The sequence below is a fragment of the Panulirus ornatus genome, chromosome 3 (assembly GCF_036320965.1).
Source record: "Panulirus ornatus isolate Po-2019 chromosome 3, ASM3632096v1, whole genome shotgun sequence".
Lineage (NCBI taxonomy): Eukaryota > Metazoa > Arthropoda > Malacostraca > Decapoda > Palinuridae > Panulirus > Panulirus ornatus.
The window spans coordinates 17,426,846-17,451,924 of record NC_092226.1 but is presented as its reverse complement, the minus strand read 5'-3'; the positions used below and the strand labels follow the sequence as shown (position 1 = coordinate 17,451,924).

At 45.8% G+C, this 25,079-nt stretch overlaps 2 protein-coding genes across 2 annotated transcripts in view; both read left to right on the top strand.

The window, feature by feature from the left end:
- Positions 1-25,079, top strand: part of LOC139760856 (uncharacterized) — a 113,862-nt gene that overhangs the window by 57,067 nt on the left and 31,716 nt on the right. The gene's annotated exons all lie outside the window — the stretch shown is intronic.
- Positions 6,924-23,882, top strand: LOC139760866 (uncharacterized). Its single transcript, XM_071684586.1, has 3 exons — positions 6,924-11,670; positions 18,677-18,843; positions 19,276-23,882. Exons 1-3 carry the CDS (start codon positions 11,520-11,522, stop codon positions 19,729-19,731), a joined length of 774 nt encoding a protein of 257 aa, XP_071540687.1. The 5' UTR covers positions 6,924-11,519; the 3' UTR covers positions 19,732-23,882.

The following is a 25,079-nucleotide window of genomic DNA, read 5'->3' as shown; positions in this document are numbered from 1 at the left end:
CCCCTCTCCCCCCACCCATCTCGCAGTAATATGACGATGGTTTTGAAAGAGTCATACTCTTGGCTGCTGGGCCGAGAACATCTTCACGCACAGTTCGCGGCTTCCCAACCGTTAAGCAAACATGTGGGCTTTTCTCATTCTTTCTTTTCTTCCTTGTGGGCGAGGGAGGAGCGGCAGCGTCCCTTCTTTGTTCCTTTGAAATACTGATACAGTCCATCCTCCTGTGCAATTAGATATTTCCTTTCTTTCCTCCTTTGTCTTCCTCCCACTGAAATCATCCCAGTGGTGTATCCTCTTTATTTACAGCAGGTCCATCACCATCCTTCCCTCGATCGCTCACCTCCAGCCTGAAGGGATTCGTATAGAAAAAGGAAATAACAGGAAATAAATGTGAGACGGGCGTCTGTCTTCATTGTCTCGTGGGCGGGGCCACCCCTCACTGCTTTCCTGTGTGCCACCAAGGAGGGTGAGCTAGGAAATGAAGGGCTGATCTCTCTCTCTCTCTCTCTCTCTCTCTCTCTCTCTCTCTCTCTCTCTCTCTCTCTCTCTCTCTCTCTCTCTACACCTTTTCTTTGGAATGAGAACCTTGGGAACGCAGACCCAGAATGAGCGGCCTCTCCACTCCGGGTCAAGGATGTGGGTGTGGAGAGAGTCCCGTGGCTTCGCCAGGTGTACCCTGGGGTCCACTTCGTCTTAACACAAGCTGGCCCCCCGAGGGCCTCAGGAGGCATCACTGGTGCAGTGCGAGGGAAGGCGTGGGTCTGCTAGCAGTCCCCAGGCGGACGTTAAGAACATCTTTGTACGACTGTACCTCTACACCGACCCTTGGCTGCCTCCCTACACACACACCCATCTCCCCACCTCCTACCTCTCCACTAATTCCAGCGAGCGGCAACACCTTCTTCCTCCCTCCCCTCATCTCTCCCCACCCTCCCTCCCCTGAGCCCTACCGCCTCTACGATCGATGTTCCCAGACCAAAACAACAACAACAACCGTAACATTCACAACATAAACACTTCTCTCGCCTAGGTTGTGGTGTAAGAACCGAACATGACAACGGAAACAAACCTTAGTTCCTGCCTGCCTGCATGACTCCCTCACTGGGGTTTAGAGAGCAAGAAGGAGACACAGATATGCTCATTGCCAGAGGTGAGGACCTGTCAGTGGGGGTGAGTAAAAGAGGTGGTAGGACGTCGCTGAATGAACACACACACACACACACACACACACACACACACACACACACACACACACACACACACACACGTACCAGGGAGGGACTAGTGAGCTTGGGCGGGGCCAGCGTTGCCAGAGCGGAGGCGAGCTTGTAGCCATAGTCTTGGTTCTCAACCTGGCAACCGTGGGCCGCCGCCACCGACGACGACGCGCGTCAGAGGGGAAAAAAAAATTCAGATTTCCCCCTCGAGCAGAGCGGGGCAAAAGTTCCGATGGCTGACATTAGGGGGAAGTCGAGAAGGTGCCAGTGTCTCCGACAGCCTCGGCCCTCATCATGGCGCCCAGATAAAGTATCTTACCTTGATATTTTCTTTTCTCGTAACTTGATGTTCAGATTCTCTGATATTTTGGTAAAGCGTTTTCAGTCATTCACTGATGATTGGGTGTTTGATATAGAGAAAATTAATCATCACAAAAACGGTTTCAAGAAATATACGTCGATCATCTCTCCCTCACACAGATACCCATGTGTACCTCCAACCTATGTACCTCATACATGTAGCCATGTGTGCCTCCAGCCTGTGTACCTTACACAGGTAGCCATGTGTACCTGGAGCCTGTGTACCTCACACAGGTAGCCATGTGTCCCTGGAGCCTGTGTACCTCAACAGGTAGCTATGTGTACCTGGAGCCTGTGTACCTCACACAGGTAGCTATGTGTACCTGGAACCTGTGTACCCCACACAGGTAGCTATGTGTGTGTACCTGCGGCCTGTGTACCTCACACAGGTAGCCATGTGTACCTGGAGCCTGTGTACCCCACACAGGTACACAGAAGAACACTGTGCGTGGTACGTGAGTAAGGATCCACGCCCACTGGAAGCCAGCAACGATAAACGCTGATGAGACGACGCTGTATACGAGCTCCTGCCACATATTTTCCCACGGTAAATCATTTACCCAGGAACGATGGCCAACAATCAAGTCCACCATGACTTCTGAGCCTTTCCACTCCCAGGTCATGAGCTGCAGGTCAAGCAGGTCTCCCTACTCGATCACATCCGCTTGTCGTACGTCCACGGTATGACATGACAGACACCCTCCCTCCCCCTGCTTCTTCCTAGTTTGTGTGTGTGTGTGTGAGGGGGAGGGTTAGTTCCAGAAGCGAAGATATAGACGACCTTCCGCTTAGGATATATACATCAACAGAAAGCCTCGATCACTTCAAGACTTCCTTCTGAAGCATCTTGGGGTTCCTGAGGCAGCGTCGTGTACCCGGTGAGCAGGGGAGGTAATGTGATAACCTCCGGCCTGGTGATGGAGTGGACTAACACAGAGGGGGTGTGTTGTATCGATTGGTGGACCCATGTTGTAGTACAGTAGGCTGGGGAGGGCGGGGTCTGGGGGGGGCCCCATCCTGCTGACTACCTCCGCGCACCTGCCAACGTCCCCGCCCATAACACTCTTGTGATGGCTGCTCCCCCTCCCCATGCTGCATCCTCCCCATGCTTACCCTCCCCATGTTGCATCCTCTCTATGCTGCACCCTCCCCATGCTGCACCCTCCCCATGCTGCATCCTCCCCATGCTGCATCCTCCCCATGCTTACCCTCCCCATGTTGCATCCTCTCTATGCTGCACCCTCCCCATGCTGCACCCTCCCCATGCTGCATCCTCCTCATGCTGTACCCTTACCATGCTGCATCCTTCCCATGCTGCATCCTCCCCATGCTGCATCCTCCCCATGCTTACCCTCTCCATGCTGCATCCTCCCCATGCTGCATCCTCCCCATGCTGCATCCTCCCCATGCTTACCCTCCCCATGTTGCATCCTCTCTATGCTGCACCCTCCCCATGCTGCATCCTCCCCATGCTGCATCCTCCCCATGCTTACCCTCCCCATGTTGCATCCTCTCTATGCTGCACCCTCCCCATGCTGCACCCTCCCCATGCTGCATCCTCCTCATGCTGTACCCTTACCATGCTGCATCCTTCCCATGCTGCATCCTCCCCATGCTGCATCCTCCCCATGCTTACCCTCTCCATGCTGCACCCTCCCCATGCTGCATCCTCCCCATGCTGCATCCTCCCCATGCTTACCCTCCCCATGTTGCATCCTCTCTATGCTGCACCCTCCCCATGCTGCACCCTCCCCATGCTGCATCCTCCTCATGCTGTACCCTTACCATGCTGCATCCTTCCCATGCTGCACCCTCCCCATGCTGCATCCTCACTATGCTGCACCCTCCCCATGCTGCGCCCTCCCACATGCTACATCCTCCCATGCTACACCCTTCTATATGCCACACACACCTACATGCTCCACCTTCCCACATGTCATACACAGCAACATGCTGCACCTTCCCGTATGCTAAGCCATTCCACATGCCACACCCTCCACACGCCACAACTTACCACATGCCACACCCTCCCACAATCCACATCCCCCCACAGGCAGCACTCTCCCACATGTCCACTGTGGCCTGGACTTGCCAATCTAGCGTTGCCATGGGTAGCGCTGGCTGCCCGATATCATCATACCTCCATTTCCCTTTAACCTAAATTTCTCGTATTTTTCGTTATGAATATTTTCATCCCATCATTTTTCCCCCGCAGAGTTTTTCCCTTGGAATGCGTCAAGAATAAGACGTAGAAAATAGATACAAATTAGAATGATTCACGCGTCTCCCTTTTTTCCTTCAACGGCTCCAAGTTATTGTCATTAATTTGCGAGGGTCGTGTGCCATGGCCCAGGAACACACAGATCAGTCTCGCTCTTAATTAAAGGTGACCATTTCCCTCACAAGCCAGACTCGTGTGTGTATATTTCACGGACAACACTGGGAGCTATTTTGGTCCGACCAGGTTCGGTGATGTATAATGGATGGACTGATGAAGTTAGCTGGCTAATTCTATATATAGGACAAGAGATAGCTATAGAAGAGGGTTTATTAGATGGTCCTTTTGAGTGAAAAATATGTTGTGGTGGGAGAGACGCAGACGAGACAGATTTTTTTTTTTCTTGTCTCTTCCTCCTCATCGAACACTGTCCTCGAGTTCGATGTTCAAAACGACTGTGGTATTTCAAGGCCGATCACCCCAGACGAGTCGACATACCAGGAAGTGAGACCCAGGACTCTCTCTCTGTCTGGCCTACAGCGAGCGAGAGATGATTCATTCGTCGCTAGCATTTCTGGTCGCCACCAGTGGTTACTGTGACTTACGGAGAGCTGGAATACTGTATTTTCTTCAAGTAAAATGATTTTCGTTTTTGCGTGTTGGCAGAGTGGCCGTGGTCATAAACTGGTGTCATGTTGAGAGGTATCTGCATGCGACTGTTGTTCATCAAGGAAAGAATTTCAACTGAGTTACATTGTTCTTGCGTTCACAGTTTTAAGGATGTGCAGATGTTTGGCTGTCCCAAGTGTTCATCCTCGCCACTGGAAACACTTCCCTTTGCCAACGTGGCCTGCCTTCCTCCATCCGCCCTAATTCATTAGCCTGGCCTGGCTTGTGGTAGGTAGCCTCCCTGTGCTTAGCATGGTGTGTAGAACCTTCCAGTACCTAGCATGGCCTGTCCTAGCGTATGGTAACCTTCCTATGCTAACCATGGCCTGGCTTAGCATGTGGAACCCTCCCAGTGCTTAGCATGGTCTAGCCGAGCTGTGGGACCCTTCCAGTACATTGCTGTGGTCAGAGTTCCACATACGGGACTGTTAAAGGACGCAAACTGTCTGCCGGCAAACACGAAACTGATAATCAAATATGTGGATCCGAAAACATTCAGCAAATTGTTTAGATCTTACTTTAGTTCAAAACTATACTGAGCTTCTCAAGTTTGGTCACCTCACTTATGTAAACACAAAGATCAAATAGACAAAGTTCAGAGGATGGCAACAAAGATGATAGAGGAATGAAGAGAAGTGTTACGGGGAGAAGCAAGAGGCCATGTATTAGTCCATCATGGAAGAGAGAAGAGTGAGGGGTGACCTGATGACGACTTTTAAGTTTTTAAACCAGTTTGGTGAGGAAAACAGTGAACAGTTCAACAGTTCCTCGGATGATACAATAAGATACAACTACTAGAAGCTATAGCACGAAATTAAGCAACGAACCTGTTGGAAAAGATTCGAAGAAATACTTTTATGATACAAGAATGTGGGTTGAATATAGATGAACGGAATGATGAAGTGGTGTGAATGGACAGCATTCAAAAGTTTAAGAATCTATGTGATAGTAGAGAAAGTTCAAAAGATAGGGGGCCTTACGAGTGGAAAACTTCCTCCAATTATAATGGTAAAGGTACCTCCACACTCCTGGAACAGGGCCTTCGTGAAACACTGCAGACCAACTGCACAAAACACCACCTGGTCAAGATCATACATGAGATACACAACCCAGTTCTTGAGCTTTCTTTTATATGTGATGTTTATTCCAGATTGTGGCCCAGTCACCTTTACCAGTTGACAGCTAATAAATCCATACGAGAGAGACACATTAACCCAGTCTAACCTGATATATCCTAACTTAACGTATCCGAATCACGAATCCTCAGTTGGAACCCGTCATTACAGACATAATCATCAGAATAACCTAAAGGAACGGCGGCTAATATGTTGTCGTGGCGACGGAACTCGACATTACAGACATAATCATCAGAGTAACCTAAAGAACGGCGGCTAATATGTTGTCGTAGCTGCAGCACCGCCACGGCTCGGCGCGCTGGCGTACAGCATTTATCTGTCGTTACATTTTTGCTGTGCGGACCGATGGAGGTATTGACTGATGATGGTCGCGCTCTACCGTCTCCCACTGGGGAGGAACGCTGGCCAGGCAATTTATTTTGTAGGCTGGCAGGCGGGCAGAGTCGACGCCCGTGTTGCAGTTTGTGGCTCCAATTCATATTTTGGAGATAGAAAAAGAAAAGGAAAAGAAAGGTAAAATGTGATACTGGAAATATGTTGGAATTTGTTGAGGTAGGACATGGATGGGTCTGAGGCAGGTACCACACACGCCAGGCCGAGCCATGCTGAGCGCAGGGAGGGAAACATACGCCAGGCCAAGCTATGCTGGCCACAGGGAGGGTATACCACACGTCAGGCCAAGCTATGCTGGGCGCTGGGAGGGCACCACACGTCAGGCCAAGCTATGCTGGCCACAGGGAGGGTATACCACACGTCAGGCCAAGCTATGCTGGCCACAGGGAGGGTATACCACACGTCAGGCCAAGCTATGCTGGCCACAGTGGAGGGTTACACACTCAGGCCAAGCTATGTGCATAGAGGTATACCACACGTCAGGCCAAGCTATTGCGTGGAGGCACCTACGCAGGCCAAGCCATGCTAGCATGTGGTGTTTGAAATAGGGTGTTTGCGTGAAGTTGAGAGAATACCATATACGATGTTTTACCATGAGACATCAGGATTTGTTTACATGACGTGATATCATGTTCGTATTGAACCCGACGGGTCCAGGATGGACGACGTCTATCTTCACAAGAATCAACACGTCCGTCGTGATCGTATTCTGGAAACAGCCATCGTTTACGACGCTTCCGTAAACACAGGGATGTCCTAGGGTGAGGCAAGCGTGTGCAGTAGTCACAACTCAGGCAGGGACGGCACGGGATCAGCGAGCCAGTTCACCTGCCAGCACCTCACGTCCGAACAACACCTGAGGCAACTTACACACACACACACCACACACACACACACACACACACACCACACACACAAACACACAAACACATACACACACACTCCCCCGCCAGCCACCATACAGCTCTTACGTGCAGGAATGCTATTGACTATTGCAAGATCTTATAGTGTGGACTGAAGCCCCCACCAGCAGTAGTAGGAGGGAGTGGTGGAGTCTCTCACCTGTGGGTGCCTCCCTGAGTGCGCCAGAGGAGGTGGATGAATAAAGAATGATCTAAATAATTGGCCCAAATGAACCAGGATAATTGCTTTTGTCTCCGTTTATAATGAGCCGGACGTACCTTAATAACCCCACCTCACAATGAAGATAAAAAAGTTGGGAGGGGAAAACCACTGTGAAAGATACTGAGAGAAGTGTGGCTCACATTCGTGGTGGAGATAATGCCACTGTGGGGTCTGGTGGGCGAAGGGCTTGTCCGGTCTGTGGGTCGGTCCGTCTGACTGGTCTGTGTGCGACCAATGGCGGTGCTTGTGCTCGCGTGATCCGCACACAAGGACGTACTACACGTACAGTACCAGTGGTCCGCACACAAGGACGTACTACACGTACAGTACCAGTGGTCCGCACACAAGAACGTACTACATGTACAGTACCAGTGGTCCGCACACAAGGACGTACTACACGTACACTACCAGTGGTCCGCACACAAGGACGTACTACACGTACAGTACCAGTGGTCCGCACACAAGGACGTACTACACGTACAGTACCAGTGGTCCGCACAAAAGTACAAGGACGTACTACACGTATAGTACCAGTGGTCCGCATACAAGGACGTACTACACGTATAGTACCAGTGGTCCGCACACAAGGCCCGTACTACACGTACAGTAGCAGTGGTCCGCATACAAGGATGTACTACACGTACAGTACCGGTGGTCCGCACCTGTATGTCATACTATACAGGTTTTATCGACCTTGGTGATGGCCTGGTTCAGCGCCTGACTGGCTGAGGTTCTGTAAATGTGATGGGTTGTAAAACACATGAAAACAAACAGAGAGAACGACATGAAGCAATGGTCGTGCCGTAATGATGGAGTAGAGAGAAGGGGAAACTCGCTTGAGTAAACCAGAGTTCGGAACTGACAGCTGTTCAACCCTCCACTACTTCAGTCGAGGATCAATACCTTTCCTTAAAGAGGAGATGAGAACTAACTTTATGGCGGCGTTGGCCGGCATTGCTACACTTGAAAACCCCCAACATTATCGACACACTAGGCTACGGTGGCGTACACTGCCTACCCTAACTTACCCTCCTGCCTCTACTCAGACACCTGTGTTTACCCCCCTGGTATACATCGTCTTGTTCATGACCCGTCTGCAGTGCTTCCTAACCTCCAGAGATAACAGAAGGTATTTCTGTGTGTTCCCTGTTATTTTCGGCTTCGCTTCCCACTTCCTATTCCGCTGGATAGCCACCAAAAATCACTCTCCTGGAAGATGCTAGAACTGTTGGAATAACCTAACCTTGCTTCCGGCTTCCCCCCCAGCAGTGTGTGGACACGAAAGAAAGAAACCTTTCCTCCCATGAAAATACGACACCTGCACCTTGTCTTCCTGGGTGATATATTAGCCTTCTAAACACCACCATCTGTAATATGAACCTAAAACGCTACGAATGAACAGTATGTGCGCTGGGAGTGAGGCCTGATGTCACAGCAACAAGTGCTACCCAAACAGGCAGTTTTGAGCAGAGTCAGCAACACCAGGAAGTTATGTTTCCAGTAAAGCTCGTCTGCCACAGCCAGGTGTTCGAGATGTCATGATTCACGGAGTCAGGAGACCTGGATGTAGCCAGAGTAAGAAAATTTAATGTCGACGTACAAGATTCATTGTTTACTGTAAAAGCGAGTCGTCCAAAATAGGTTTTCGCGGGTAGTATTTAGTAGATCCGTCAAACAATGTGTAGACGACGATATTGCTCTGTGTACGGACGATAGGTTTTTAGTATAAACAAAAGGAACAGTTTCGGCAGATTTGAAGAACCCCAGCAAAAACTGGGGTCTGGTGACAGGTGGCCGGGAGAGTAATAGACTAATTTGATTAAATCTGTTGAAGAATTCATCTTAATTAGATAATCCGACACCAAACGAAGGTTTAAAAATTCTAGATTTAGTGATGCGCACGAACAGGAGGATCTAATTAACGTCTGTGAGGTTGGTGTAAAACTAGGTAATCCGATCATGATATCATCGGATTCACTACCATTTCCATTTCGAAGCTAACAACATCACGATACCAAATCATAAATTATATCATCAGACTTAAATACGTCAGGACGCTGGTAACGTTATCTGGATTACGCTTGTACACACATGAATACAGATGTCAATATGTGGAGTAACTTTAGGAATAGAGTACTTTCCCTTTAGGAAGACAGAGTCTCTAGAAATGTGGAAAAGGCGCATGAAGAATAGTAAATTACACGACAAAGGAAATTAATTTCATAAAAATACTGCTTACAGGATAACCAACAGTACAATAAAATGTACATAAGATTAGAAAGACATTACAGAGAGAAAATCGAAATGAATAATCAAGATGTGAAAATCATTTGAACGTAAAGGGAAACGTAAATCAATTATTTGAATACATATAGAAACAAAGAAAATATTTGATGCTATCAGTCCAGCTGAAGAAAAACGGGATCCTTTAATTAAGAGGTGACAATAAAGAAATGGTTTCCTTCATGTACAAGTATTTCGAATCATTATCCACCATGAAATATGTCAGAGATCTATCACCTAGACAAAACGTATTACTAGCCAAAGGTAATGAAAAATTAGACACAAAATAATGAATGCCATAAAGTATTTGACAGAATCTTTAGAACAGTCAAATACGAACAAGTCAAATGATCCCAGGTGGTATCCGGCTCAGAATACCGAAGCTGACATATACTATACCATTCCAGATGAGAAATTTTTCCTAAATTTCTACAAGACGGAAAGTGCCAAAAGACTAGACACTTGCTAATGTAAAAAAAAAAAAAAAAAAAGAGAGAGAAAAAGAAGAAAATAAGTACACTTCAAACTACCATCGTATCAGACTACTTCGGTACAAGAAAAATTGCTGGAGACAATAATCAGAGACAATGTCATTGAATTTTTTTGAGGATATTAAAAAGATAATCGATTATCAACATGAGTTTTGAACGTAATGATTATGTCTAAAGAATCAAACATAATTCTTTAAAGTTTTATAAATTTTAACTTTGACTCCAAAAATTCCTTCAAATAAGTATTTCAGGACTTCAGAAAAGCCATAACTACTACTTGGAAGATTTGTTGATAGAATAAAAACCGCGAGAGGACAGCTAGCTAGCTCACGGTCAGGGAAGAACGCGAGGTATTAAAGGCAGAAGCGCTTGACCGGCTTCACATGACGCGAATACCACAGGTCACAGAGAAAGGCTGCTCCAATATTCATCGTGATTTAGACAACATGATGGAATGGTCAGAGAGACACGGCAAGTGGATTTCATCGTAAGGTAATGCAAAGTGATCCATTCATGTACCGGAAATATTAATCATGAATATGCTCGGTAAACTATCAGAAAAAAAAAAAAGGAGCCATGGATCAGTAGTAACTTAAATTGCGACTGCAGTACCCAGGGGCGTGCAACAGAACCAACAGGATGTTACGTCATACCTAGAAATATAAACCAGACAACGAAGGATACAATACTCATTATAACTCCTGAGTCAGATCTTATAAGTTGTTTAATTCTTTTGGTCACACAATTTGGTCAAAGATGAAGAAATATTAGTACGAACTCAGAGACGAGCAACAAAACTCATTCCGTCGTTCAGGATGAATCATCATGAATATAAGCATAAGAGATGTAAACTCAATCTCACTATGAGGGTGCCAACACTAAGGATATCTGATGGATGTTTGCAAAACACTGACTAATTCCGACAAAATAACATGAAATAGAAGACATTTTCCTGTACACACTTTCCTATAAAATACCCGTGGAAGTATATTTTCTCTACACAACCTGGTGCTTTTTTTTCATGATGTTAAGCCAGAGGGAGATGTGGGTGGGGAAATGTCATCTGCTTTGCTATACCGTCTCAATTACAGATAAGATAATGACCGCAGAGAACCTTACTATGGACCATCAGATCCATTGTTTTATCCGTCCTTCCCATATCCTCCCATGAGCGTCTACCAAAAAACAAAAGCATACAGTCCAAACTTAGCTGTATGCTTTTGTTTCTGGAGGACCTACTGGCATGGGAGGAGAGGGTCCGATTCTGGTCTCTGGCTACTGGAGAAGAGAGAAGCAGAGACCATTAGACCATGAGAATAGGTGTAGCCTCTTCCAAGAGGGTTACCGTCTTAGTTCTATCCTCAGTGGTCAAGTATAGCCAAAATCAACCAAGGATATGGATCGTCATGGGTACACTTGGGGGTCTAATTTCATCAGAAATCTATTGCTCATTACAGCCATCTTAATGGTGGTCAGGTTTGCCTCTTCTAAGAGTGTGGTTCCTTGTAGGACGATCTCAGTGTGGATTTGACTCAATGTCTTCCGAAATAAAAGCTGAATTTTGAATTTTTTCTCTCACTAACACAACACCTCTCGCTCCTGACAGTACTGCCACCTGGAGCTGACGATGCTGTCGGCGTCCTCACGTCTGCTGGTGTTCAACGAAGTGGCCACCACGGCCATCTACCAGGGCAAGCCGCAGCTCGTCGAGTACTTCGTCGGGAAAGTCAACATCGACTTCCACAACGACCGGGACTTCGCCGTCATGGTCGTTAAGTGTGAGTATTACTTGACTACTTGGTTGATTAGCCGCTGGTGCTGTGGGAAGATCTTTGGGCAGGCCTTTGTAGGGCAGTGGGCAGGGCCCTCCCGTGCTAGGGGATGGGCTCTGTAAGGGCGTGGATACCCACCCTTCTGTGGGCAGAACCCTCTGGAGGTATAAACAGAGCGCCTGTGGGGCTGTGAGCAATATCTCCGTGGCTGTGGACACGCTGCTGTGGTCAGAGTCTGGCGGGGCTGTGGGACTGTGTGGGGCCGTGGGTACCCTCCACGCCTCAGGCAAAGCCTTCCAGGATTGCAGATAAGATCACTAGCGATGCACTGATTCTCAGGGCACCAGGGGTAAATCTCCCTCAGTAAAGAAACTTTAGCGTACCTCACCTTTTTTCAACACTAAGTTGAGTAGTGTGTAGTGTTATGTGATTCAAGTTATCCCACAAGGCTGGTGAGAAGACACATGAAAGGCTCGATCAACATCAGCCCTATGTCAGCCTTGCTGGACTAAGATAGGGAGCGACTGATCTCTAAGATAAGTTTACGACATAGATTCCGAACTTACATCAGTCTGAGGTCGTCCTCAGTATGTGATAATTACTGATCATAGAAGCTTTATTATAGAGACATCAGTATATCATTTTAGTCCTGCCTTTCTCCGTAAAAGGTGATGACCTTAAAACAAGTTTAGTTCGATTCAGACAGCCCAAGAATATGACACTACATTCTGCTTTCAGGCTGAAGACTCCAGGAAAATAAAGGTACAGGTAAAATATGGGTTCAACCCGTTTTCTAACGTTTTCCTGTAAGCTGAACCTTATGTCTGTGAAGATGAATCACTGTTGGAATACAGTATCACTGTATCTATACAAATGTCTTTCTTGAAACATTTCATCATTTCTTTGTAATTTTCGCTTTGGAAATCTAATTGTTAGATAATGTGAACGAAAACTGTAGTTTTGTATCGGGAATATGGCAAGATTTCGGTCCCAGGGAATGGCAGAGAGAGAACACAGTCATGATGTAGCATTAAGAACAATTTACGGGACAACTTTTAAGCCGAACAAGTTGTTCAGCAACTTGGTGAGTTATCACACAAGTTGCTCACGGCTTCCCACTCTGTTGATGTTAACGCTAATCACAAAACCCTCTTAACATGAGGGCTGAGGGGCATGTTAACTTGAGGTTAGAGGACATGCTAACATGAGGGTTGAGGGGCATGTTAACTTGAGGTTAGAGGACATGCTAACATGAGGGTTGAGGGGCATGTTAACTTGAGGTTAAAGGACATGTTAACATGAGGGTAGAAGGCATCATAAAATGAAGCAAAGGACATGTTAACATGAGGGTATAGGTCAACTTAACATGAAGGTAAAGGACATGTTAACATGAAGGTATAAGGCATCTTAAAAGGAAGGCAAAGGACATATTAACATGAGGGTTGAGGGGCATCATAACTTGAGGGTTAAAGGACATGTTAACATGAGAGTGGAGGTGCATTATGAGACAATATCTTATTGCTGTAAGTCTCACGTCCCTGCTCCGTCTTCATCAAGAGTTAACTCCCCCCCCTCCCCTCCCCCCCCCCCTCCCTCACAAGACGCCAACACTGACCCCCCCTCCCCCTCCCCCTCCCCCCTTACCTGTCATTTAACTCTTCAGGTGTCAACCGCCGCGAAAGGAACCCCCAGAGTTTATCTCTGAGGATGACGAGAACACAAATCACCTCAGATATTTGACGCGTAGTGCTACTGTTTTTTTGGCGGAGGGATGGAGAGAGAGAGAGAGAGAGAGAGAGAGAGAGAGAGAGAGAGAGAGAGAGAGAGAGAGAGAGAGAGAGAGAGAGAGTTTATTTTGGGAACAGATATCTTTCGATATTATAGGAATGCTTTTGGATTATTTTTTCTCTCTTTTTAAGCTTCTCGAACCAATGATCTCAGATAGCCGTCGTGGTAGGGCGTTTGTGGTACAAACACAGCTCACGTCTCGTTAACAATACACCTCACGTCTCAATACCGACGCACTTCACGTCTCGCTACCGAAGCACCTCACGTCTCACTACCGAGGCACCTCATGTCTCACTACCGAAGCAGCTCACGTCTCACTACCGAAGCAGCTCACGTCTCACTACCGACGCAGCTCACGTCTTGCTACCGACGCAGCTCACGTCTTGCTACCGAAGCAGCTCACGTCTCACTACCGACGCAGCTCACGTCTTGCTACCGACGCAGCTCACGTCTTGCTACCGAAGCAGCTCACGTCTCACTACCGACGCAGCTCACGTCTTGCTACCGACGCAGCTCACGTCTCGCCACCGACGCAGTTCACGTCTCGCTACCGATGCACTTCTCGTCTCGTTAGTGACAAGATACTGTCTATGAAACCTGATGACAGTCACACATTATCTTGTCATATAACTCTATCTGTAGCATCTGTTCCTGCCCTATAGCTGACGTAGATATCCTATCTAGGTTACGCCTGATCACTCCCATACATCACTAACGCAACTAACTCGCCTGGGACGGGTATGTCACACACCACACAATTCACTGATGGCCAAACAGGTCATTCCCTCTGTAGTTGACCCTTCCATTATTCAGTAGGAATGTTAAGTACTTTCGCTGCCGCTATCATAAATATACCAGACTGACGAGTACAAGATAAATTCATACGAGCCTCGAGAATGAAATGTAGCACTCTCGGCCTTGAGGTACTAAGTCGTCCCTGACCAGGCGGATAGCATACTTCGAGCGTATGTAGCGGAGGCCAAGTGTTTCATTAATAGAAAACGAAGATAATGGAGGGGGGACGCTCAAGGATACCGTTTGCATCAAGGGTGTGTGTGGGGGGTCAGGGTGACGCCCACGGTGGCCTGTTAACATAATCATGACCTGTTGTATCGGTGTCAGAAGGTCTGGTATGCACTCGGAACATGTCTGGCATAAATCACAGGTCCTTTGGTCTCAGTAACCTTCATATTTCTTAGGGCTAGTATATGATATGCGTTCATCATCCCCAGAACATACACAACCCAGTCATTATCATTAGTCTAATCTGCACTTGCCCCAGCTATGATTATACCTACGATGCACTCCTTCCACCTACTGCTATACATGTCATGTTTATTCTCACTGCTGACTATGCTTGAATACCCGTGGACATATGGCAACACCCATGGACAAACAACACCGACCTAGATGGTTTATTAAGTACAACTTCAACACAACGGACGCTCGCTTCTCACTGAGACAGTTGCAATGATCTGTATATAGATATATTTCTTCTCATTTATCATACGAACAACGTCTGCTGAACAGTACATCCAACCAGTATGAAAAGTTGTTACATTTTGCATATCACCTGACTCAGAAAAGTTTCTGCTGCCGTGTAAACAATAGAATAGCACTTACCTTTGGCCCATCACCATTCCGGTGTGTTCTATTGTAGCATAACTTGTCTTCGTCAGTGTAGAATGGTCTACATGCATGGCTAAAACAGGCTTTATTTTTTTTACCCCTTTATCCTTCAAACCATTAGAATAAATCTGCTGTCTTAAATATTCAAAAATATCTGAACAGACAATGTTTGTTTTATTGTACAAGCTTGCGGTAGATTCTTCATTCCAATTTATTTTCTGGCCTACAGAATATATCACCAACAGTCAGCCACAACACTGGCAACAACTTCACAGGAAACACTATTACTTGTTGATATGCGAAAGTGAGGGAGTGGTAGGGAGGTGGAACGCAGCCTAGCTTAACCTACATTCACTACGGCCTGCTGCCCGACCACTTCCACTCACGCTCCAAACTCATTTTTTTTTTAATTAATATCAAATGCAACAAATAGAAAGCACCAAATAAACACATAAAATATTACATTCAAAACTAGCATGAAAATATGCTTTGTTTGTGGCTGACGTGTTGTTAACTTTATAAACCATACAAACATAAACACTCTTATAAACGTAATTACAGCAGTGTGGACATGTTCCTTGGAATAAACAAAAAAGTACCTGGTTAACCACTGTGTTGTTTACTTGGCCCGACAACACTGAAGACACATACTTAATATAGGCAGCTTTAAGACAGTTTCTACGTCGGCCTTCCTCATACACAAACACTCTACAATATATCATTCTGGGAGTGCGTATTATGTATATAATCCCCATTAGGGAAGAGCATATCATTCAGAGGGCGTGCATGTTAAATGTATACTATAAATCAAGGTTGTAGATTTTATATAAATTATGTAAACTGGGGAGATGCTTATTATACTATCGACTATGGAGTGGAAATCTATGGGGTGTATATCAGACGTGACATTGGCTACTATCGGACACGCTGACACAGCCATTGAACAGGCAGGTCTGAGAGCCGACCCTAGTCGATACTGTGACAGCCAGTGAAACAGGTCTGAGAGCTGGTCACTGTCGACACACACACACCGGGACATCAACAACAGGTACATGTATGTTGAAAGTAAAGCAGGTGTGGTGATGTCATCAATTTAGTTTTTCAAAACAGCATTTGATAAAGTCCCGCGTTAAAGGTTACGAGTCACACGGTACAGACGGGTTGTACCTCGGTTGTTGGGAGGTTGGCTGACTGACTGACTGATTGTAAACAAAGAGTAATGATTAATGATCAGGTTCTGATCAGGATGGTTACACGTTACAAGTGGTGTGCCATAGGAAACAGTCGTAGGACCTATTCTATTTCGCATACACATTAATTATATTGGTATGGGCTGCATTGTAAGATACCGAATTTCGCAGACGTTACTGAAATGGGAAATAAATCTATAACTGAAATGAAACGTCTGCAACTTCAAACTACATAAACAAATTAATGGACTGGGTTCATACGTGGCAAATGAATTTCAATATCGATAAATGCAAGGTTTTACATATCGGTAATAAAAACGATGTCAGTTTACAGTAGGAACCTGTAGAGTTTCAAAAGATAAATGAGGAAAAAGGACTTGAGTGTAATAATCTTTGGCGACCTAAACCCAGGTAAACAATAGGCAGAAGCAGTAAGAATGACAAAAAAAAAAAAAAAAAAAAAGGTTAGGCAGGGCTTTCGAATTTAAGTCTAGGGAAATCACCCACACTTTTTACAAGACACAGTTACTGCCCCAACCTGGATGTTGTGTTCAGTTTTGGTCATTATTTGAAAATAAACAGACAGAATGTGAGCGTACGGCGTCGATCTACCAAGATGGTTCCCGGAACGAGAAATAAATCCTATAAGAGCCGAGTAAGCGACTTTAACTCTATTAAGCTGAGAGAAGAGGTTAAGAGATGATCTAATACAGGTGTTCAGTATTATCAAAGGTCTCTATAATCTCCATCTAACAGGCTACTTAAGGCTTGAGTCATCTGATTTTACTCGTAGTAACGGACACAAGACCCGTGCAGGGCCAACTAACGTCTTTCCTAGAATGAGGCGAAATATATCGTCTTCAACATGACTATTAGCATACAGAATGAATCACCAAATCACCAATTAGGGTGGTTGAATGCAGTACCTATAGATACGTTTGAGAACATGATATATGGTGGTACGGGTCACAGACCCCTGGGCCAACGTCTTTCCTAGAGTGAGGCGAAATATATCGTCTTCAACAGGACTATTAGCTTACAGAATGAATCACCAAATCACCAATTAGGGTGGTTGAAAGCAGTACTATAGATAAGTTTGAGAACATGATACATATATTTCTCTCCATGAACGCAGACAACCTGGAAAGGACTGACTGGCCCGTTAGTGTTTGAATTCCTTTTTATTCCTTTGTCTTTGATTCTGTTTCTCGTTGACAGTGTATTTTGACCTATGTCGCAAAATATTCTCCCCCGTTAATAATGGATATGAACAATGGTGACGATGAATAAAGTATTACTGATTTTTGCCATGGCTTCAATGTTCTGAACCAAGTCGCTGGTTTGCGTAAGTAATGGCCCAGTTGACTGGTTCAGTAATGACTCTCTTGCTTCCGATAAAACAATATAATTCTTTAAGGATTTCTTTTCCTATTTTCAGTAATGGACACATTATTCTGATGTTCACTTTCATGCATAAGTTTATTAGCATCATAAAGGCCAATCCTCGACTGCCAATATTGACAAAATCCTCGTTTGTTACAAACACTACGTTTACTACATTTACGAAGTCTAATGTCTTCAAGTCACGAGCAGATTTCTCAACAAAAACAGCATCAAGACACGACCATCAGGACACTAGTGGAAGGGAATTCCACCTCCCCCTCCACTTCGACAGCGGTGTTTTGAATTACATTATTATCGAATTATGTTCAATACAAATGTCTTCCAACCGGTCGTAAAAAGTCTCTGGTGTAAGCTCCGGCGCCTGCACTGGGAGGGAGGTAAAGTAATCCTACTGTATCATCGTTACGAAGCTTATCTTTAATTTCCACATAATAAAGTCAGTATCATCCAAAGCTACGACACTTGTTCAGTAGCGAGTTAAGGTTACTTCATACTCAGAGCAAGACACTGTCACGTACATTCTTCTTTCACTGTTAAAAACAAGTGTGTCATCGCATTACACATCCAGGAACGGAAACTACCTTGGTCAACATCTAAACAAGATAGATAAACATAAGAAATCCAATTTTTTTTTTGGTCATATAAGAGAGGGAGGTAGAGATGGATTATCATGCATGGATGATACAGGTATTATGAAGAGAGGGAGGTAGAAATGGATTATCATGCATGGATGATACGGTATTATGTTGTTCCCTTACTTGCCTCTTACGTTCCACCATCTTATATGACTGACTCCCAACGACACAGATCTGTCTCTTAAGAGTGTGTGTGTGTGTGTGTGTGTGTGTGTGTGTGTGTGTGTGTGTGTTTCCTCAGCTTCAGTGTCTATTCTTACGTCCTCAGGTGTATAACTGTATCTTACTCTGTGTACATACACTAAGCACTGCTGTATTGTCATACCTACCATAACATGTATAAGTAAACAGTGATATGCTCCACAGTGCAGCTGCTGCGAAGGTCGGGGTTCATCATCATGAACGTGTACATCCCGTCCCTCCTGCTGCTGGTCATCAGTTACCTCACACTCTACTTCACGCCCTTCAACTTCCAAGTCCGGGTCTTAGCCTCCCTCACCTCCCTGCTGGTCATGGCCACACTGTACACGCAGGTAAGGTTCGCCACGCCTCACCCAGGCTACGAAATAGTACATAAGGCTCTCTATATATGACTGGGCTTGATTATACAGTTGCTTTCTTGACCACGAGGATGGTTTTGTTCGAACAAGTTCCGAACTGCTTCACACGTAACGATACATTTGAGGCTTCAGTAGTACAGCGAGTGTGACGTGGTGGACGGGTTTGTCAAAGATGAATTTGATCTTGGTTTATTAAGCGTAGTGAAGACGCGTTTAGCAGTGTCTCCCTACATAATGGGCACCATGATGAATGATAATATTGAGTATTCGCTCGAGTATGATGACATTTCTGTAGAGTCTTGCTGGCTTCTGACACGTTAGTTTAACTTACCGAGAGGAAGACTAGGATAATGTAGGTGAGGCAAATTACATGTTGTGGATCCCTTATTGTCCGTGTCATTCCAGGCCTCATCCTCGTTGCCCAAGACCTCCTACTTCAAGATGGTGGACGTGTGGCTTCTCTCAAGCATCTTCTTCATCTTCATCATCATCGTCCTCCACACCGTGATTGACCGAGTGAGGGAGTGGGAACCCACCTCCAAAGACCCCTCAGGTGCCAAAAAGATATCTGCGTCGCCGGCGCCATCCGAGAAATCTTCGTCATCCAACACAGTCCATCCTTCTGAAGCTGAGGTGAAGGTGGGTGGAGCAGAGGCCCCTCGGCCAACGGACGTGGAGGAACCAAGCTCCAGCTGGTGGGGCTTAGACCTGTGTGTGAAACAATCGACCTCTTGCGGGTCGTTGGATGCCACCCCGCCCCCCAGACCCCTCTACGAGAAGATCATCCTGGGGGCGCGGGCCCTCGTCTTGGCACTCCTGGTCCTCTTCAACATAATCTACTGGGCCATTGTCCTCAAGTAGTGGACGACCTCTGTGGAAAAGTGATGGTTCCTTCCCAAACCAATAAAGTTCCTTTTCCTTTAAGTGAGTTCAGCGGGTCCTTTGTGTGGCAGTGGTGGATAACGTGGCTGAAGACACTCGGTGTTTGGCTCAACCAGACTCTGTTGACAGAGGGCCATCTCCGACATCCAGCGTTACGTTACATTTGGAACTCGATCATGTGACAGTTGCAGCTGTGTTACAGTTGTTGATTTACATCCAAAGTGACGGAGTTTATTACCATGTAAATAACCCGTGTTTGTGGCTACAGTTCCGCGTAGATATTACCCAAGCCACCTTGATAGTGTTGGTGCCTGTGATTTTGAACATTACCGAACAACTGTATGAGGTCACAACAAGGAGGAGGAGAGAACATTCGTCGGACCGCAACAAGGAACAGCGAACCAAACCCAAAATCGGTTTACTGATGTTGTTGTTACGGGAACCTTCAATGACCACTGCTTGACGGATGTATCCAACCCCTGAAGTCTACTGTCAGTATTATCAACAGTGTCAACCTATTATCTGTGATGCCATTCACTCAGCGACTTCCTCTGTGTGAACCTATCGTCATCAACCTTGCGAGACACGCCTCTCCACTTGTATGTAAACACACCTTTCATCCAAGACAATAACTAGGTTAATCGAAACATGTCTCAGACTTCTCGATCACAACGGTACGACCCTTTTGCGCGACGGCATGAGCCTTGAGCATGACAGCGCGACCTTCAGGTAAGATGACGTACCCTTTGGCTCTTAAAGATAAGGACAAAGGACACGCCATCATATACCCATGGGTTGCTCCGCCGTGCTCAAGGATTATACCGTCGAGTGAAAGCGTTGTATCGTCGTACTCAAGAGGCTGACGCTGAACCATCCCAGGTGAAGCAGAGTGAATCGCTTCATTTGAGGGGGGGAAATGCGTTGAGCCACAGACGCTGGTGTGGTCTCCCGTCACCAGGTTCTGTGGCTGAACAAGAACGTCTGTGTCTCTAGTCTCATCTCCCGCCGGAGAGCTGGTTCAAAGAGGCCATTCTTTATCAATCTGTTCACAGTTCGAGTTTCTTTGTTGCACTATATGAAAAGTACAATAACTTTATAGATATTAATCGTTGAAGACTGCGCATTGTGGGAGCAATTTGGGGCTGCCTCTGTCTATGTACTGGGAGAAGCATGTGAGATGTGTCGCTTAGGGAAAGAGCTGGTCTTGTAGCTCCTGTGTCTGCGAGGAAGAGGAGTTTCAGGGTAATTAAGGCTTCAGGTCGTTCATATGTGATACACAGGTAGTACAAGGGTAGAAATATCAGTGTAGTGTGGATATCAGTGCAGGACGAAGATTAGAAACAGAAAACGGTCATGATCAGTAACGCGCCACGTCTGGAAGACAGGAAAATAAAAAAGAAAACGTTAATATAAAAGTGACATTGATTGTTTAACTCCCGCGTTAGCATTCGATAATTCAGAGAGGTGTTTCCAGCTGCTGGAGAGTACGATTGGTATCACTGGTGAAGAAGAGGTGGTGTTAGTGAAGCAGAGGGGCACGGGGGAAGCGAGGCTGCACTGGACCAGGTGATCAGAGTGAGAACAGTAGCTGAAAGGATGAGAGGGACAACAACACTGGTCACTGTTCTTCTTCATCTCTAAAGTGAGAACGACAGAGTTGAACGCGGAAGGTCAGGGATGGATGGATGATGCACGGAGACCACTTGCGTGGGGAGGAGCTAGGAGAGTGGGTGTGGAGTGGAGTGAGGAAAGCGTGGGAGACGGAGAGACAAATGGACGGATGTAGTTGTAACGGACATTTCGTGGAATACGTGTAGGATATCGAGAACGTGAAAGAGGCAATAAGAGAGACAGGCAGAGGGAACGTAAGAGAGAAAGGAAAGAGATGGAGAAGTAACAGATGAATTCCAGCTGTGACTCTTACTTCAGGCCATGATTTATGGACGCAACTGTGTCACGCGAGTACACGGGAGAGCTGCACGAGCCCCTCTGAGAATGTGTGTCCGAGTGTACGTCGAGTGGATCGTGGGAGGCACTGCGAGTACACCAGAGCTGGAGCGAGTGTATCTGACTAAGGCGAGGTGGTTGGTAGGTATAAGGGGAAACCAAAGGTTAGACTCTAGGTTTAAGGTAAGGAATAGCAGTACAGTAGCAAGGTAAGTAGACGTAGTAAGGTAAGTAGGTGCTAGAGTAAGCCAAAGTCTAGTCTGTAAGAGTTAGGGGAGTGTGGCAGTAAGGCATGAGACAGGAGCAGACGTGAGGGGGTCAGGTCAACCAGCCTACCGTCGTGAGCAGAGGAGATCAGATCCCCCTGCACCGTCGTGAGCAGAGATCAGATCGCCCTGTACCGTCGTGAGCAGAGGAGATCAGATCCCTCTGCACCGTCGTGAGCAGAGATCAGATCGCCCTGTACCGTCGTGAGCAGAGGAGATCAGATCCCCCTGCACCGTCGTGAGCAGAGATCAGATCCCCCTGCACCGTCGTGAGCAGAGATCAGATCGCCCTGTACCGTCGTGAGCAGAGGAGATTAGGTCATCATGTACCGTAGTGGTACAGGATCATGATCGCCGAGGTGTACCGTACTCCAAAATACTAAAAGGTTTACGAAAGAATTGCTCGGACGTTGCTGCGGTACACTGCACACTTGCTGGGTACATACACGACACAGAACGGTACACTGGACCTCCGAACCCAAAAAGAGGTACACTACACACTTGCTGGGTACCTACTACACTACCTAGAACGGTACACTGGACCTCCGAACCCAAAAAGAGGTACACTACACACTTGCTAGGTACCTACTACACTACCTAGAACGGTACACTGGACCTCCGTACCCAGGAAGAGGTACACCAACACGTGAAATGATTGTATTAATAAACGAGTCTACAAGTGTGTACTGTTGCTGAAGCGTGTGACCCGGGGCATCCATGACGCCCGACATGTTAACCAGTGAACGACGGTACGACCCCTGAACACGACGGCACGACCTTGAGTGCGACAGCACGACCCTTGATCACGACGGTGCGACCCTTGAGTGCGACGGTACGTTCCTTGATGGTTTACCCTAAGGGTCAGGTACGACCCGTGAGTATAATGATTTTGGTCTAATATGACAGGTCATCAGACTGACTATTATATCCAAGGGTCGTAGATCGTGTTCATGGGTCATTCTGTCGTACTTACATCGTTAGGATATTCGGTTGAAAAAAAATTATGATAATGTATTACCATTACATGACATGGAAAGGCTTCATTTGCGTGCATGAGATTTAAAATGCAAGAATATTCTAACTTCAATAAAACAATTTTCGGACTACCAAACTCTTTATGAAGCAAACTTTTAAATTTTTCAATATCAATCGAACTTTTCCAAGGAAATCTAAAACTGACTTACCATTCTAACACGTTGTTTTAACATCGTATCAACAATGAAAGAATAGAGACGGGGAAAATATCCAACACATTATATCATATTGATGTGATATACATTCTAACCACAGTCACCAAACGCGAAAACATAAAAATGGATTCCCGATCACAAGCGATATTACTACCCACTGTGCTTCCGTCTGCAAAGCGACGTGTTAAAGTTGTTCTGCTGCGGTAGCGACACAAATCCTAGTGTTGACAACGCCACGGAGGTGTGAGCGAGCCTCGTCTGAGAACCAAACAGTTAGGATCCATTCTCCAGCCTCGTCCATCTTGTCCTTAAACCTCTCGCTCATTCAGCCGCTGTCGTCCTGATCTGTTGTCACACTGTGAGTGCTCTGGATGTTGTTGGGATGTTATTCATGCTCTTGGTTTATGATTAATACACCAGACAAGTACAGCGAGGCAAACGGAGCACCTAATGAAAGTCTGCCACGTATCATTGCTGGACTCTGGATCACTGCTTGTCTGCCTGCGTGTATGTTCTCCACTGAACGCGATGTTCTTTTCCATTCAGAACATGTTTTTCTTCAGAGCGTTAACACGTTCTCGTTTACTGTGGTCTCTGTGAGTCAACCACAGGGAGAGAGCGTCAGGGAGAGCGCTACCGTTTTCATTCGCTGCTCAAGTGTCCGTCATACGAAGCTGTCATCATTTCTAGTTATAAACATTCCATCATTCTTAATTACGACCCCCCCCCCCAAAAAAAAAAAATATGAATATTATCAAAGATTCAAGTTTTAGACACCCTTTTTAATGAGGGGGGTGTTACGAAAGGGGGCCCACTATCACTTTGATGATACAGTATCGTGAGTGATTTAAGGTCTAAGATACGTGCAACCCATACAGCTTTATCTTAAAAAGTTCTGAAAAAAAAATATCTTCAAAAATATCTTCAAAAACGCAGAGACGTGTTGGGCAGAGTGAGTAAGAATCAGTTCCTTTAAACATACATAAAATGATACATTAAATGACAAATTGTCAGTAAAAAAAAAAAGTTCTACGTCATATTTACGTCACTACATCTGGCCTATGATGATCTATATCTTCAAAATCTTTCAACAAGAAACTGTACCAAAAGTCGAACTCACTAAATCATTAAGTTCAGAGTTTGATGATAATATTATATAAAACATAAATGTAGTGAGAAGATTTTCACGAAAAAAAAACTCGATTTCCTCCATCTCCAGTGAATTTCAAGACATTTCTAAAAAAACAAGTATTTTTTTTCCAAAAAACAGACGTGTTATCTTCCAACGCCATGTTATGTACGTAATTCTACAGACACAAAACCGCGAATGTTCAGGTAAAGTCTACACCATCACACATGACAAAATTTGCATGAAATTTGCAAAGGTTTTAAGAGAAAACCTGTGGACATGCACAAATACCCAAACTTAACTGAAATTGTCACATCTATCCTTTACAGCCCGTCTCTAGCCCACACTCTCTTATCTACAAGAAAATCGTCTTAAATTACAAAGTGCACAGTTCCCATTAATCTGAGAAGGAAGGGACCAAGCGACTCACTCCCGCAGTGTTGCAACAGGTAAGGAATCCAGGGTTATGACCAGTGGTGATGTCTGACGATATTCCCAGGAAGATCAATTTTCAAATGTAGCGCCAACGGTGGCAACGGTGGAGGACGTGTTGTGATTGGTACAGACGAATCAGGCGACGACGAGGCGCGTTCACCTGGGAGGATGGAAGAGAGGTGGAGGGGGTCTTCGGGAGCTAACTTCAGTATAGAGGGAAAGAATGGTAAATATCATTAAGTAATTTAATAAGATAAAATCCGAATGAATCCAATTTCTAGATTTTATTTTCAAGTTTTCATCACTTTCATGCATTAGTAAAAAAAAAAAGTGCGTTCAACTAACACATTAATATTAAGT

Bases quoted from the DNA above. Each gene is read 5' to 3' on its own strand.
- LOC139760866 (XM_071684586.1), top strand. From the start codon at position 11,520: ATGCTGTCGGCGTCCTCACGTCTGCTGGTGTTCAACGAAGTGGCCACC. The intron at 11,671-18,676 runs GTGAGTATTACT...TATGCTCCACAG, and splicing joins CGCCGTCATGGTCGTTAAGT to TGCAGCTGCTGCGAAGGTCG. The intron at 18,844-19,275 runs GTAAGGTTCGCC...GTGTCATTCCAG, and splicing joins TGGCCACACTGTACACGCAG to GCCTCATCCTCGTTGCCCAA.